The sequence below is a fragment of the Pavona decussata genome, unplaced genomic scaffold (assembly GCF_977016875.1).
Source record: "Pavona decussata unplaced genomic scaffold, jaPavDecu1.1 SCAFFOLD_94, whole genome shotgun sequence".
NCBI classification, from domain to species: Eukaryota; Metazoa; Cnidaria; class Anthozoa; order Scleractinia; family Agariciidae; genus Pavona; species Pavona decussata.
Window position 1 is genome coordinate 1,293,140 of NW_028145511.1, and position 13,903 is coordinate 1,307,042.

A 13,903-nucleotide genomic window follows, 5' to 3' on the forward strand; every position below is an offset into this window, starting at 1 on the left:
GCGAAAAGCTATGTTCAAATCGCACCGCGTCTACCATCGTAGAAACAGGCAAATTACCTTGTTCAGTGTAATAATTCCAGGATAATGTTCAATACGGGCTTCTGTGACGATTCTAAGTACATCGACACTGGAGATTTCCACCTGCAATGCATACCCCAGGTGAGTACAGCTCAAAATAAATCTGATCTTTGATGCTAACGCAAAAATAATCTACTTTACTGAGAAACGGAAAACAGCGAGCGGCAAATGTGGGGTAAACATTGTCACGGGGTCATTACTGCCGCTTACCGTAAATAAAATTCTAAAACTCTCTTTAACAAGTCTGAATGCCTGGCTTACCGTGATGTTATTAGGTGTAGTCCTTGGATGAATCAGTTGGGCCCACACCTGAATAGCAAAAAAACCATCAGAAAATGACAAAAAATGTTTAGAACAATAAACATTAATGCCAGTAGTCTAGCGGCTATAATAGGTTGTTTTGCAGCCTGATTTTAAAGTTGTCGTTGTTGTTGTTGTCTAAAACTCATACGTTCCTCATTTATAAAGTACAGAATAAAATTTCATTTAATCTTCAGACACATGTAAAATTCTGTTTTAATAACCTAAAACTCGCAGCAAGTTAAAGTACAATGGTGCAGACCAAGGGATGACCAGTTGCACTTAACAGGCATTTAACCAAAGTGTCACATCCAACACCGTTTGTCAGTAATTTGCTTGGAAAACAAAAAGCTAACTTATCACATACCTTTATTTCGTCTCCTTTGTCAATGAACTGTAATTCCGCGCCGATGTTGGTCGTAAACTTCAAATACTGGAAGTATGAGAACACATAAAGGTGAACAAAAAGGAAATTCTCTTTTTCAAAATCTTAAAGAACCACAAAATTGCTTCTAACCGGACATGTCGTATGCGGGTACAAAGCGTTCAAAACTTCATTTTCCAGCGGGAGCTTTCTCGAACGAGTTGTATCACTGAAATAGTAAAGATACGCAAAACAATATTATTATGTCCGTGAACCTAATTTCCAAATGCTTCTCTATGTGAAATGTAAGTATAAAGAACAAATATTACTTTGTTTTGGTTTATAGTGCTCAACATTACCAAATTGCCGGTTCCGAAATTCATAAAAGAGTAGGCCCTAGTTTACACACTGTTCAAATTGCGTCATATGAAGGAATGAACCCCATCGCCAAAAACATCTGAGAAAGATTGGTAAATTTACCAAGTTTGGTTACGTTTACTGCGTAGTAACCAGGCGGTCACCTGCGAAAGGTCGCCCAAATTCCATACAAATGTCTCTAATTCCGAGGAGGCGTCCCCCAAATCCGTACAAGGTCTCTAATTTTTCCGATTTTTGAAACCCTTTTACACGGTTGCAATCTAACGACAGAACCTCAAACTTGGCAAACTGGCTAATTTTAATGTGATCTTTCTTGTGATGTACTCCAATTTCTGATTAAACAGAAATTTAAAAACTCGTTTCCAGTCCCCATTTGAAGTCCGGAACGGTGAATTGCACAAGGGATACTTTTTGAATTCATTCACAGTTAAAGCCGTTTTATTGTGAACCAAACACTGACCCTTCAGTAGTGATCACCAGCAAAGAACCAAGCATATCAAACATGGCTGTCAATCTTGAAGAAGGATTTTCTCCAGTAAACACCTGGGTGGAGTCACAAAGACCAATTTACAAATCACGATACAATGTGAAAGAAAGGTGATGTTGTGTTTTAAGCCTGGTGAATAAATGATAGATGGATTTTTCCTTCAGTCAGTGATGCAGGTCTACGCGGAAAAAAGAAAATCCCAACTCTCCCAACAGTAGTCGAGCCTAAGACCTTCTGATTACTAGTTCGGATGCTCAACCACTGAGCTACAGGAGACTCGTGGGAGCTAAGGTCATTAAACTAGGTTCATTTGACAAACATCCTGTATACTGATACAAAAAAATACATCTATCAAAGCTACAATGATAAGATATAAAAAGGTGAAGCCAGTAGAAGCATTTTGAGAAGCATCATCAATATGAGTAAATAAGTACTAAAATATAAGTGATAATAAACAGTAAGAAAAATCCCGTCTGGATCCTAGGTGTCATCTAGTCTTGTTGTAACAATGATGCACAACCTGAAGAAGCAGTGCGCAGCTACACAATTTTTTTTTGTTGACATGGGCAATGCAACATTTTCAAAACTGTTGCGTTACCAGTGCAGGGTAAAAATTGCAAGCGAAGCCACCCTTGCACTGGCGACACCAAAGTTAAAAAATTGCAGAAAGAAGTTTCGAAAAAGTCCAAGTTGAACTTTTTGTGACAGCGTGGGCTTGTTGCATAACCTAGTAATGGCTTCAGGTAAAAATTTCGCCTTGCACTGGCATTTTTGAAAAGTTGCGTCCCCTGAGCAGGCAAAAGATCATTGTCGTGGCCGTTGCTGAGAAAATGGGCTGTGGAGTTATGTTATACTGATGTACAACATGTAACTGACTGAATTCAGAACTACACAAGACCACACATGACCCTTACCTCGACAACATGTTCAACAAATGCTCTCCCATAAAACATTCGGTTGTTTGACAAGTGCACTACAAACTCACCATGCCCTCCTGAAAGTTAATTCAAATCTTATAAATAATTTTTTGTGTATAGTTATCATGTTAGGTTTGTTAGGCTTGTACTACATCTGGGCTCCTGTGCAGAATGTTAAAAGAACTGCACTGTTTCATCATCATCATCATCATAGAAATTGTAAAAAAAACCTAGTTCTTAGCCTCGAAGTGTTTTTCTTAAAGACATCATCATCATCATCATCATCATCATCATCATCATCGTCATTCTCATTAACTACGTACCCCTAAAGTTCCAAAAATAAGCACTGGACTTAAATTTGTTTAAAGGAATTTCTTTTCAGGAGGAGAGGCTATACAAAGGAATTTTATATTTCAACATCGGTGTGGCTTACAACTTAAAGAAGCATAAAACAACCAGGAACACTAATCTACAGCTTAAAACAGTGAACGATAACAGTTTCATGGGTTCGTTATAATTATTGTCGGAAACACTAATCAAAAGCTTAAAACAGCGAACCCTAGCAATCTCATGGGCTAATTGTTGTTATCATTATTGGAAGGATGTTTACATCTGAGATTTGAAGGAAAAGGACTTATTTCTGGCTAGCTTATATGGACCTGTATGCATGTGAATAACAAAGCAACAATAACAAGGCGATTGCAAAAACAAACAGGTAATTTTGGCTAACTCCTTTGGCCTTGTTAAAACACTACTTTGTGCCCAGGAAACTAACAGTGTAGTGAACTGCCGCTGGGTTCATGGAAATTATCTCACCTTGTATGACAGACACTATGGTTTCATTGTCACCAAGTATAAAGTCAGTGAGGTTGTCTTGTCTCTTTACCATGAAAATTCTGCCTATAATCACACACAATGATAACATGAATATCTTACTTAAACAATTGTCACACTAAGTGTTTCCAAATCAAGTTATAAATTGATCCATTTTGGATTAACTTCCTCTTAATTTTTTGACATTGTAGACAAAGTTTATGACGTAGTAGTGGAGACGTTAAGGGTACAAAATACCATTGACACTTAAATACAGTCATCAATATTCCCTTCAGTTCAAATCAGCAGCAGATCCATATATTTTCTCCATATAGCGAAGCAGTAGTAGGGACAGGTACTTGGCTGACAGGAGTGAAACATCAGCGACATAGACCACTGTCACAAGCTATATTAGTTGATCTACATCACCTGTTTCATTCAGTCTTCCAAAGGCAAAGGACGTCTGACTCCAAACAATGACACACTTCATGCTTGGAGGAATGAAGGAAAAGGACAGTGGAGGCCCTGTTAAACAAACAACCAAAGACACGTTAAACTCAGAAATTTATTTGTTTCATGGGTGGTCTGTATCCATCTGGCCCCGGTTGTTCTAGCAGCGGATAAATCGTTATCCAGTGGATAAAATGTACTCCAACCAATACATTTTATCCAATGGATAATGACTTAGCCGTTGAATAAAGTTATCTGTTCTTTGAACAACTGGAGCCTGAACTTCAAACCCAATGTACTCATAACGACATTACAGGTGAAGAATAGACCCTCTTTTCTTTGCATTTAACCATTACATGCATTATTTGCCAGAAAAAAACTGATGATGGCCGGGCTTCTGTAATGCTTCTGTACCTTGTATGAAAGCTGCAGGAAGTGTCATTTCTTGATCCTCCCAGACCTCTTCCATGAGATTGTATTGAAGAAAGAGCATCTGAATGGGGAAGGAAAAATGTTATGGGTTTGGCAGAAAACTGGTGAAGTTCAAATATTCAATGGAAAGCATGTTCTGAGATGAAACCTATTCAGTTTCATTTTCAGTCTCTTTTCTTTCATTTCTTTTCAGTTTCTTTCTTTCTTTCTTTTTTTTTTCATTTTCAGTTACTTTTGCTTGCCAGGTAGCAAGCAAAACCAATACAAATTAAAACAAAACGATAAATATGATCAAAAAATTCTACGGAAAGCTAGTTGCACTGATCTTGCTGAAGCTATGGGAAAAATTTAGAAGATTGAAAAAGGAGTAATATTATTGGTAGCTACATTGTATCTCAAGCAAACTCAAACTCCATATACCTTTTGTTGGTCCTCATGGCTTGTGGCATTTAACAGGAAGGTTACAACTGGAAACAAGCAGTGTATTTCAACATGCTCTATCTAAGTTAAAAGAGAGATGTGAAACCTCTCGACATGAAATATCAACTAAGCACTCGTTATGGGTATAAAGATGCTTCACTCTGGCCTGACTGTACCTTGAAGTTATATATATTGTGACGCGGACTTCTATCGTCATTATCTTGAATTTATAAACATTACTTTTCTCTAGGGGTGTGTGGATCAATCTAATGTAAACTGTGACTCAAACTTTCATTAGCAAGGTTCCATAAAGGATATAGCATTTTCAGGATAAATGTCTTTACTAAAACCCAACTGTTTCTTTTTAAGAAATGCAATGAAATGTTTGCAAAATAATGAGAACCTTATGCAGTTCATTCAAATAAATCCATAACAGTGCAGATCTCCACAACAATATTTGATGGAAATTGTGATGAAAATGGAACAAAAACTGGGTACTTACAGAGACATTAGTGACACTCAGAATGGGAAAAGCAAGTTGGTTGAATGAGAATCCACTGTCTTTTGAAATGTAAATAACATTGGCCTCACTCTGTAAACACAGCAATAAAACCTGAATAATTTTTCTAACTTAAAGAATAGTTCTGCATTACTACATGTAAAGTACAACCTTGCCTAACAGCCCACTTGTTGCTACACCAACTTTCTTTCAGCTCAAGGAAAAGATATCACTCATTTTTACATGATAAAGACCCTTTAATGTGACCAGCCTGATAATATGACCAGATGTTGGTGGTCCAGTGGTTGTTGGATAAATCATATTCTATAGTATTAAGCAAATTAGCAGCGACACTGAGTTCGCAACACACAGAGAACACTGCAAGAAATCCTCAGGACAGTATAGCCTGGATGCTACATTCTTTGATTCCATTAAAAACAAAGGGACTTAACAACGACAACACAGAGAGGAACATACAAGTCAGTTTAAGAGCAATTAGTTATTAAAGAATTTCATTAGTTACCTCATTTGTCCACCCTACAACTACCCCCACCATAACCTGTGGAGAAAATAACACAGAACAAAATTTCTTTGCATAATTTGACTCTTTCTTCACTTTTGCTCAGTCTGTGATTTTTTTTCTTATATCTCAAAACGTCACTAAGTGCGAAAACAGAATGTGGTTACCTTCTTCTGTGCACCTTCAAAGCATTTTTTCCGTGATGACAGGCCGCTGAAACCCTGCTGAGGTATACCTGTGTTTAGATCAGTAGCTAAGAATCAGTTTCTGGCATGGAAATACCAATCTGAAGACTTGATCAATAGGAGCTTACCACATAAAACACCCAAGACCAAAGAAGAACTACAGACGGTGTTTTCCTTAAGGGAGATTGAAATATATACACAAAATTCACATTTTTCTCAACTAGTTTAATGTCCACAATCATTGTGGGCAAAACTAGTTGAGAAAAATGTGAATTTTGTGTATATATTTCAATCTCCCTTAAGGAAAACACCATCTGGAGAGCAGCAAACTTTCACTTCCTCCTCCCCTCACTCAATGTGTCTTTGAAGGCTGGACAATGACCCAGCCTTTTTTCAATGCAAGACCAAAATTGATGAGGGGGAGGGAGGCTGTGTTGTTGATTTATCACAGTCAAATTTGTCAATCGACTAAAAGTTCCTTTAAATCAGTTTTGTCCACGACTGTAGTCATCTCCAATTACCTCCAGCCATTTTTACTTGCAAGCAGTGTTCGATGAAAGCGCCCATCATAAAACAACGTGGGTTGAACTTAATTAAAGTTTTATTCTCACCAGATGGATCACTCCAAGTTTGCATTGTTCCATTAAACACAACAAGTCTGCCAGATTCCAGAAGCACAAGAAGGTTTTCAGCAGAAAACACAACCGACTTAACAACTGCTTCAGACTGCTATGGTAATGAGAACAGCAAGAGACCAGTTACAGGTAGAAGCATCCAACAAAGAATGTCTACCTAAATGTCATCTTAAACTTGAAATAGCTCTGCTAAATATATAATGTAATTTCATACCACCAAAGAGAAATTCTAAGAGGTAGTAAATAATTACAAAAAATTGAAAACAAAATCAAATAACAACTTAAGTTCAATATAGTCAAATCCTGCTTAACGGACATGTGCTTATGCACACCTTATTAATGTGGAATGTCTAATAAAATTGGCCCAGGCCTAAATACATTCTGCCCAAATTAACATGGGCACCTTGTAGAGACACTGTCTGATTCCAGTGTTCAGTGTCTGTATTTAACATGGTGTCAAATTATTTTTCACACAAAATTGTATGGCTTGTGTGGACCAAGGTTCAAAATGCAAGGAAACAGGGTGAGGAGCAACCAGTTCTGATCCCATAATGTTTTCTACTGTCTGCTCTGCCTTCAAACCATATTTTTCCATTATGCCAACTGAGGTTAATAGACTGCATAGCTTGCAGACGTAAATGGACCATGGGCTATTAGAAAACAATGCTTCAATTGCCTGTACTGTAAATCAAAGTAACTTGCAATAAGCTCTAAGGATTTATTCCAAAATAAAAAAATATTATTATAATACAGCATACACTTTCATGTAGAGTTGAAGAACATAAAACATTGTTTGAATAAGCAACAAAATTATAATCATTATAATAACAGTCAATCATAAACTGAATGATAATGTAAACTTTCCACATTTTATCACATACTGTTAGTAAGGTAGAGGGCACTTTCATCTCATCATAACTTCCAAAGTTGTCTTGAGTTATGAAACACTTTGAACTGAAAAAAACATTTGAATTACCATCAAAATGGACACAGCCCGAAGCTGGGTTGTTCAAAGCATGATTGCCACTTAACCTGGTTGACCACCATGACAACTTATAGGTTCTGTTTACAGTTAACCCAGCATTAGTGCTAATCAGGCTTTGAAGAAATGGGGCGTAATATCAAGCACACCAAGGCAGGGGTTTCATTAATTAAAGAGGCACTGTCACAGCGATTTTACTGTATTTAGGTCGAAACTGTTCAAATATTTGAATCTGGTTTTTAACATGAAATTACTCTTACAATACTAGAAAGATCAAGTTCTCACACACACGGGATGCCATTTGTCTGCCACGCAAGAATGCAACAGCATTTATTGACAACTCAACAACTCGACAAAGATTACAAACTCACTGACAGACTGGCATGGGGCTGGAAGGGTGGAAAAGCTGTTGCTTCGTATGGCAAGAAAACAAAAAGTGGATCACATGACCGACTGTGACATCTGATATCCTGACTGGTACCCAGTCCCCCATTCAGTGTGTGAGAACTTCATTTCTTGCCTCTTTCATAAGCTCAGCCGACAAGAAAAACATGTTTCTCTCCTAGGAAGAACGAACTATAATCAATTTTTAGTGCCTTGTCTAAAATACAGAGGAAGAACTTGAAAAAGTTGGCCAACTTTTTCAAGTTGCAATCCACTTCCATCCTAGCCATCCCCAGCTAAGTATAATCAATAGCAGTTTCTGTGAACTAGCAGGGTTATTGTTAACAAAACTCAACCATTATTTTAAAGGTTTCATTGAAACAAATACGTTTTTGGCTATTCATACTGACACTAGAATTAGGTGACAGTGTACCCCTTTAAGATTTTGAACAAACAAGCAAGAGAGAAGTGCACCCAGGCAAAATATTTGGTGGAAAAAGTTGGTTGAGATTGTTAAAGCAACTGCACAAAGTCATGTTCATTTAGACAGTGAATTTGTCTGGTGCCTGGCCCTTAATGAAACCCCAGACTCCAAAGGGTCAAATTTTCCTTGTCAGGTATTAAAAAAAAATAACACTTTTAGTTTAAATTTCAAGCAAAAAGTTGCCTACCTTATGAGGAACGCAACATGGGGTGCACAAGGATCCTAAAAAAAAAACGAAAAACAAAATATTACCATACAACACTATAACAAAAAGGGATAAGTTTATAATGTAAGAAGACATATTAACATTAGACTTTGGTGACTGACAAATGCTCATACCTGGATGATGAAGGGCTGCTCTGAATAACTACCTCTTAGAATCACCTATTAAACAACAAGTTTTACCACTCAGTACCTTTTATGTAACCCTTCCAGCATCACTATCAATGTGAATATTCTCCTTACAATATAGTATGTACCTGTGCCAACTGGTTAACTGAGAAAGGAAACTTGGTTTTCAATAACTGAAAAGAGCTTCTCCTGCAAGCCAATGAAATGTTAAAAGTAAGACACCCTTGTAAAATTTTATGTTGTTAATCCTGAGCAACCTCACAAAACATTATCAATTTCTGGTCCAACCTGATAAAACGATCATGGAGAGCAATGGATTGTCCATCAATCCATAGAGTAGTCTGATGATTACGCACACTCTTCACAGAGAACTGCCAATAGCTAGAAAACAAACATTTATGACAGTTCTATGATGTCAGTAAGTATTCCCCAGAAACATAAATGTTCCTCTAACAATAGTAAAAAAACAACTATGGTCATTGGTGGCAAGACAGATTTGTCATTTTGAGCACAAAATTACAGTTTAATTGAGAGAATAGATGAAAAAACTTAAGCATGTTTAAATGAAGATGCTCCCACTCTCTGGCTCAAACCCTTTCTTTTGATTGTGTCAGGTTATATAAGCACACACCAACTTGCAAACCTTCCAATGCAAAATATGGCAGTTTCTAAGTTTACTTTCCTTACCCTTCAGAGCTGATAAATGACTGATTGTAGATTGTCCATGCATCCCAGTTGATAAATCTGTAGCCTGTTGTTGCTACCACAAGTGGTTTTAATCCAAGTTGGAAGAAAACTTGACTCAGTTCTTTTGAAAACTGTAAAATGCAAATGAAACAGTGTCACTGAGACCAAACGATGAATTATAAATAATGGCAGCCAGGCTATAGGCATCTCTAAGCATCTAGGGACTTACACAACTCTTTACTGTTGTTGTTGTTGTTGTTTTTTTGTTTGTTTGTTTTTCTTTTACTTACTTGAGAAGGAAAAGAAGCTGTCTTGTTAAGTTCAGACTCTGATTCATGCTTTGGATCCACAGTCCACAATTTGACTTCCTCCTCACTCTCACTGTTGAGAGAGGCCAAGGTTAAAGAGTAAGAAAAATCCTGGAAAGCTTAAGGCATTTAATTATATCTGAGAAAGGCAAATTTCCAGCTTCTGTTGTTGAGTACAGCGTTGTTTTTCCAGGAACCCTGTGTTTGGAATGCATATTTACGCAAACCAACGTGACTGTTATATACAAACTGTACCTCGGGGAAAACTATTATGCAAATTATGTACTTTAACTTAAATTAATCATGGCAGTTTAACATAGCATTAGTAGTTATCCAAGATCTTTTAAGTAACAATAATTTGTTTAACAATGTTTAACACTGATACAAAGATAATATACAAAAAGTGCCACCTCAATAGATTTCAATAAATGCAACATGCTTACTTTAATGACTGCCTGTTGTAAGCAAGATACCATTCATAGTAAAATGGGCTGTTGACAACTTGAATGTATCTGACACTCTATAAAGAACAACAAACAAGAAGAACCATAATCAAGAATATTGAAATCGCTGAGAAGGGAAGAATGACCAAGTACACAATGCTATATTAACGGACATGAATCTGTGGTAACCTTAAATTGAAGGGAGGGTGACTAGGGCTGAACTTTTCTGAACCGCCAGCACCACCAGCTGCCTTCTTTTGCAGCTTCTAACTATTTCTCCTTTGTTATTGTAACAATATGCACAGTTTGGTCTTGCTCATTTTCCAGTGGTTAGCTCTGCCTTTTCACTGAGGATCAAAATATTCCCCCAACCCTTCTATGGTAAAATGGACATTGTACACATCAGCCCACCCATGTGACTAAAATACAGATATCAAGGGAATATGAATTAACAGACACAACTGGCAATGATGAGTTTAATGACTAAAAAAACAATAGCGATGGGAGACTTTCTTTATTCATGACAACTTTCTTTACTTCTGGAATCAGTTCCTTTAAAGCTTCATGACAATTATGTCAAAGTCTACCATTTGTAGCTCAAAATCATCTACAAAATGAACTTACCTGGCCGTTTGAAGTACTAGTCATGAGTCCAAAAGCGTGCAGTCCTGGCCTGGGGCAGTGCAAAATGGTAGTGGAATAACTGCAGCAATAAAAGGAAGCAAATTATAAGTGAATGGTACCCCAATGTGTATGCTTCCACGGATCTTCATGTGGCAGTGTAATTGTCAACATGTTGGGCTTTTCATCTGAAGGCCTCTTCATTGCTTGGAACCCTTATGGTCTCTCTCCTTGCTACAACAACAAGTTAAGGGAACCTAGCAAAGTTATTATACTGGTAGGTAATACACCTAGGCAAGGAAGGGGATTTTGTGAAGTTCCCTCTCGAAATTCCTTATTTCCCCATCCTGGAAGGGGAAAATAATCAAAGTTAAGAAAATACCCTTCCTAGAGAGTCATCACAGGAAAAGCTGTGAACTTAATCCAGATCCAGGCTGTCTGTAGCCAGCATCATCTTTGTAGATGAAGTGTGGAGTACCACATCTCACAAATATCACATATTTCATTCATTGGATGGGTCTGCATAACAATACCTGAGCTGGCAGGAATCTGCTATCGTCCAACTCTTCAGAGCATGCATAAATTGGTAAATTGTTATTATTATCAGAACAAGATGAGCCCAGGAAACTTCATCTATATTGGTCTGTTTGCCCTTCATTTACAACAACTACAACATGGCTTCTTGTTTCGCCACAGGGAAAAGTACTAGAAAACAAACCTCCCTCATTCCTCCTCCTTGTAAGGCAAATTGTCAATGAAATCTCCCTATAAGTCCCCATAAAAGGGTCTACTTACCTGGGGGCAGTGCTCCCCTCCCCCTCCCCCTCCCTCTGAGGATAGCTGATGACAAGGGAATAAGAAGAGAATCCAATAGTAGCACTCCCAGTCACTTCTTGCTAGGTATCCAATGATGGACAAGCATCCGATCCAGAAGAAATTAGTAATACCCCAGTTGCTTCATAGAGTTCAGCTCAAGCTAGTGCTGTGAACCCGCTGCCTTTTTATGCGCCATGTCTTTACAATGAAGGTTACTCAACCTGCCTTTTGTTCTTGAGGTAACAGTCATTTGGATAGCACCAGTCAACACTTTCATGGGCTCCAAAATGCTCCAAAACTATCTGTAGAATTGCACTTTGTAAGTTATACCAAAAATGAGAAGATTATTATTTATAAAATAGCCACGGTCAAGCAAGCACTGTGATTGGTCAAACTGAGTTCTTTATAACTCCACAATGCACGAAGCATACGTATGGTGCGTGCATTATAATTGTACATATGCGCGGAGCACATGTAGATTTTTTGCCTGTGAAAATCTGAGACCGACAGACCGCCATTATGGCCAAGCAATTTCCAATTTCCGTTTGACTGCGGTTTCGAGATTCTCAATGATATTGTAAACACTAACCGATGGTTATCGAGCTCTGAGGTTGTATCTGTCCAAGTTGAATCCAAAGTGCGAAGCTCTCTTTCAGCTTCCTCGACGCAATTGGACCAAAGCAAACAGCACCGTGCAAACCGTCTGGTACGAAAATCGCCCGCTAGGTGTTAACACTCTGGGCATTATGATGAAAGAGATCAGCGAAAAGGCAGTGCTGTCCACCGTCTACACAAGTCAGTTCAATTCGTGTACTATAAATTCGGTTCAAATAAACTTAAATCTCCCTTAATCCACACATAAGTGAAGTATTTGAACTTTTGAAGAGAATCTTTAGCTTGTTGTTTACCTTTTTCGAGAACTTTTCGCTTCAAATGATTCTCGTCACATGTGAACGATACAAAACGTTTTTCATTGCTTTTCTGTCAAATTTTGAACCAATGACATTGCCTCTGACGTGTAAGGAGAAAGTTGATGTTGATTGATTAAAATTCGCACTTGTCTGACGCGTTGCGATTGTTTATATGTTATAAAAGAAATAAAAACTTGTTCCTCGTGCATTGTTGAGTTATATAAGCACTTGGGAATTTTTAAGAACACTCGAGAAGTGCAGAGAGGCACTCGCCTACGGCTCATGCCTCTCTGCACTTCTCTCGTGTTCTTAAAAATTAACAAGTGCTTATATAACTCAACAATGCACTTGGCGCGTTTTTTATTTCTTTAGTAAAGAAAAAGTTTGCACTCAATTTCAACAAAGTATCTCAAACCAAAAACTAAACTGTTATCAGGGGGCTGTTTAATATGTACGTAATCGAAAATATCAGGAGGGGTATCGAATGGTCTTTGCGAGCATTTGCAAGTATGCGAGCAGTGTGTTTACTTTTGCGAGCACAAGCACTTGTCAAATTGTTCTTAAAAGGATGCGAGCAGTTGCAAAATTTTTGCGAGCACGAGCGAGCGAGCACCCGTGTAATTTTTGCGAGCAATTCGAGCAAAGGCCAAATTTTGCGAGCACTTTCAAATTGAATGGGACCATTCGATACCCCTATCAGGGGCTTTTACTTTTACTTAAACCGCAAGAGTTTATATAAGCTAAATGTAAAGACAACCTTAGGTACACTGTAAGTGACAGTCAACGTAACTTATCCCTTCGAATTCGTATGCATGTTTTATCGTTGTAAGATTAACAAAACTCACCAAATGTCGTGTAGAAAACAAAGTTCCGTCACCTTCTTTACTTGAATATCTTATTTACGAATTCAAAAACAAAAAAATGTACAGTTCAGCTATCGTTTCTCACGTCTAGTCATGAACAGCTTAACAGCAGCTCAGAGTTCGAATTACTTACCGCCATAATACTCCGCCAAAAGCATCGTGACACGAGGCCAAGATGTTGAGCAGGATTAAAAACAAAGTATTCTTTACTCCGGGCTTCATTATATAATCACGTTTAGGTTAAATAAGGTCATCAAAAACAAGCCACTGAAACATCTGCACATTCAACGCAAGGCTGCCGCCATTTTTGAAGCGTTTGTTAGTCCCCAGACTGCTCTCCGAATCTTCTCACGAGAGACGGACCGAGAGGCCTACGAGATAAGTACAACGGATCAGAATCAGCAACACTAGCACAGAATTCGCGGTAGATTCAGTCACGTTCTGAAAGTCGAGAAAATCCAGAAGTATGCAGGTCGGCAAGTCTGCAAATCTCCAAGTCTGCAGGTGTGCAAGTCTGCAAGTCTACAGTATGCAGTCTCCAACATGGACCGAAAACAACCCAAGAACTTAATTCC

The 13,903-nt window shown here is 38.0% G+C and overlaps 1 protein-coding gene across 1 annotated transcript in view; it reads right to left on the reverse strand.

Moving 5' to 3' along the window:
- The window catches only part of LOC146473291 (cation channel sperm-associated auxiliary subunit epsilon-like), a 22,889-nt gene extending 9,246 nt beyond the window's left edge, over window positions 1-13,643 (reverse strand). The window contains exons 1-26 of the mRNA XM_085118503.1: window positions 13,462-13,643; window positions 13,311-13,359; window positions 11,780-11,856; window positions 10,742-10,820; window positions 10,118-10,194; window positions 9,657-9,747; window positions 9,367-9,497; window positions 8,968-9,060; window positions 8,808-8,868; window positions 8,668-8,712; window positions 8,516-8,550; window positions 7,360-7,432; window positions 6,455-6,572; window positions 5,826-5,893; window positions 5,662-5,697; window positions 5,142-5,231; window positions 4,640-4,720; window positions 4,202-4,280; window positions 3,767-3,862; window positions 3,341-3,424; window positions 2,522-2,601; window positions 1,581-1,663; window positions 896-971; window positions 746-811; window positions 340-387; window positions 58-141 (exon numbers count right to left, since the gene is read on the reverse strand). Of these exons, the coding sequence (XP_084974629.1) occupies window positions 58-141; window positions 340-387; window positions 746-811; window positions 896-971; window positions 1,581-1,663; window positions 2,522-2,601; window positions 3,341-3,424; window positions 3,767-3,862; window positions 4,202-4,280; window positions 4,640-4,720; window positions 5,142-5,231; window positions 5,662-5,697; window positions 5,826-5,893; window positions 6,455-6,572; window positions 7,360-7,432; window positions 8,516-8,550; window positions 8,668-8,712; window positions 8,808-8,868; window positions 8,968-9,060; window positions 9,367-9,497; window positions 9,657-9,747; window positions 10,118-10,194; window positions 10,742-10,820; window positions 11,780-11,856; window positions 13,311-13,359; window positions 13,462-13,550 (1,989 nt within the window). The 5' untranslated portion in view covers window positions 13,551-13,643. The remainder of the gene's footprint in view (window positions 1-57; window positions 142-339; window positions 388-745; window positions 812-895; window positions 972-1,580; window positions 1,664-2,521; window positions 2,602-3,340; window positions 3,425-3,766; window positions 3,863-4,201; window positions 4,281-4,639; window positions 4,721-5,141; window positions 5,232-5,661; window positions 5,698-5,825; window positions 5,894-6,454; window positions 6,573-7,359; window positions 7,433-8,515; window positions 8,551-8,667; window positions 8,713-8,807; window positions 8,869-8,967; window positions 9,061-9,366; window positions 9,498-9,656; window positions 9,748-10,117; window positions 10,195-10,741; window positions 10,821-11,779; window positions 11,857-13,310; window positions 13,360-13,461) is intronic.
- Window positions 13,644-13,903: the final 260 nt, after the last annotated feature.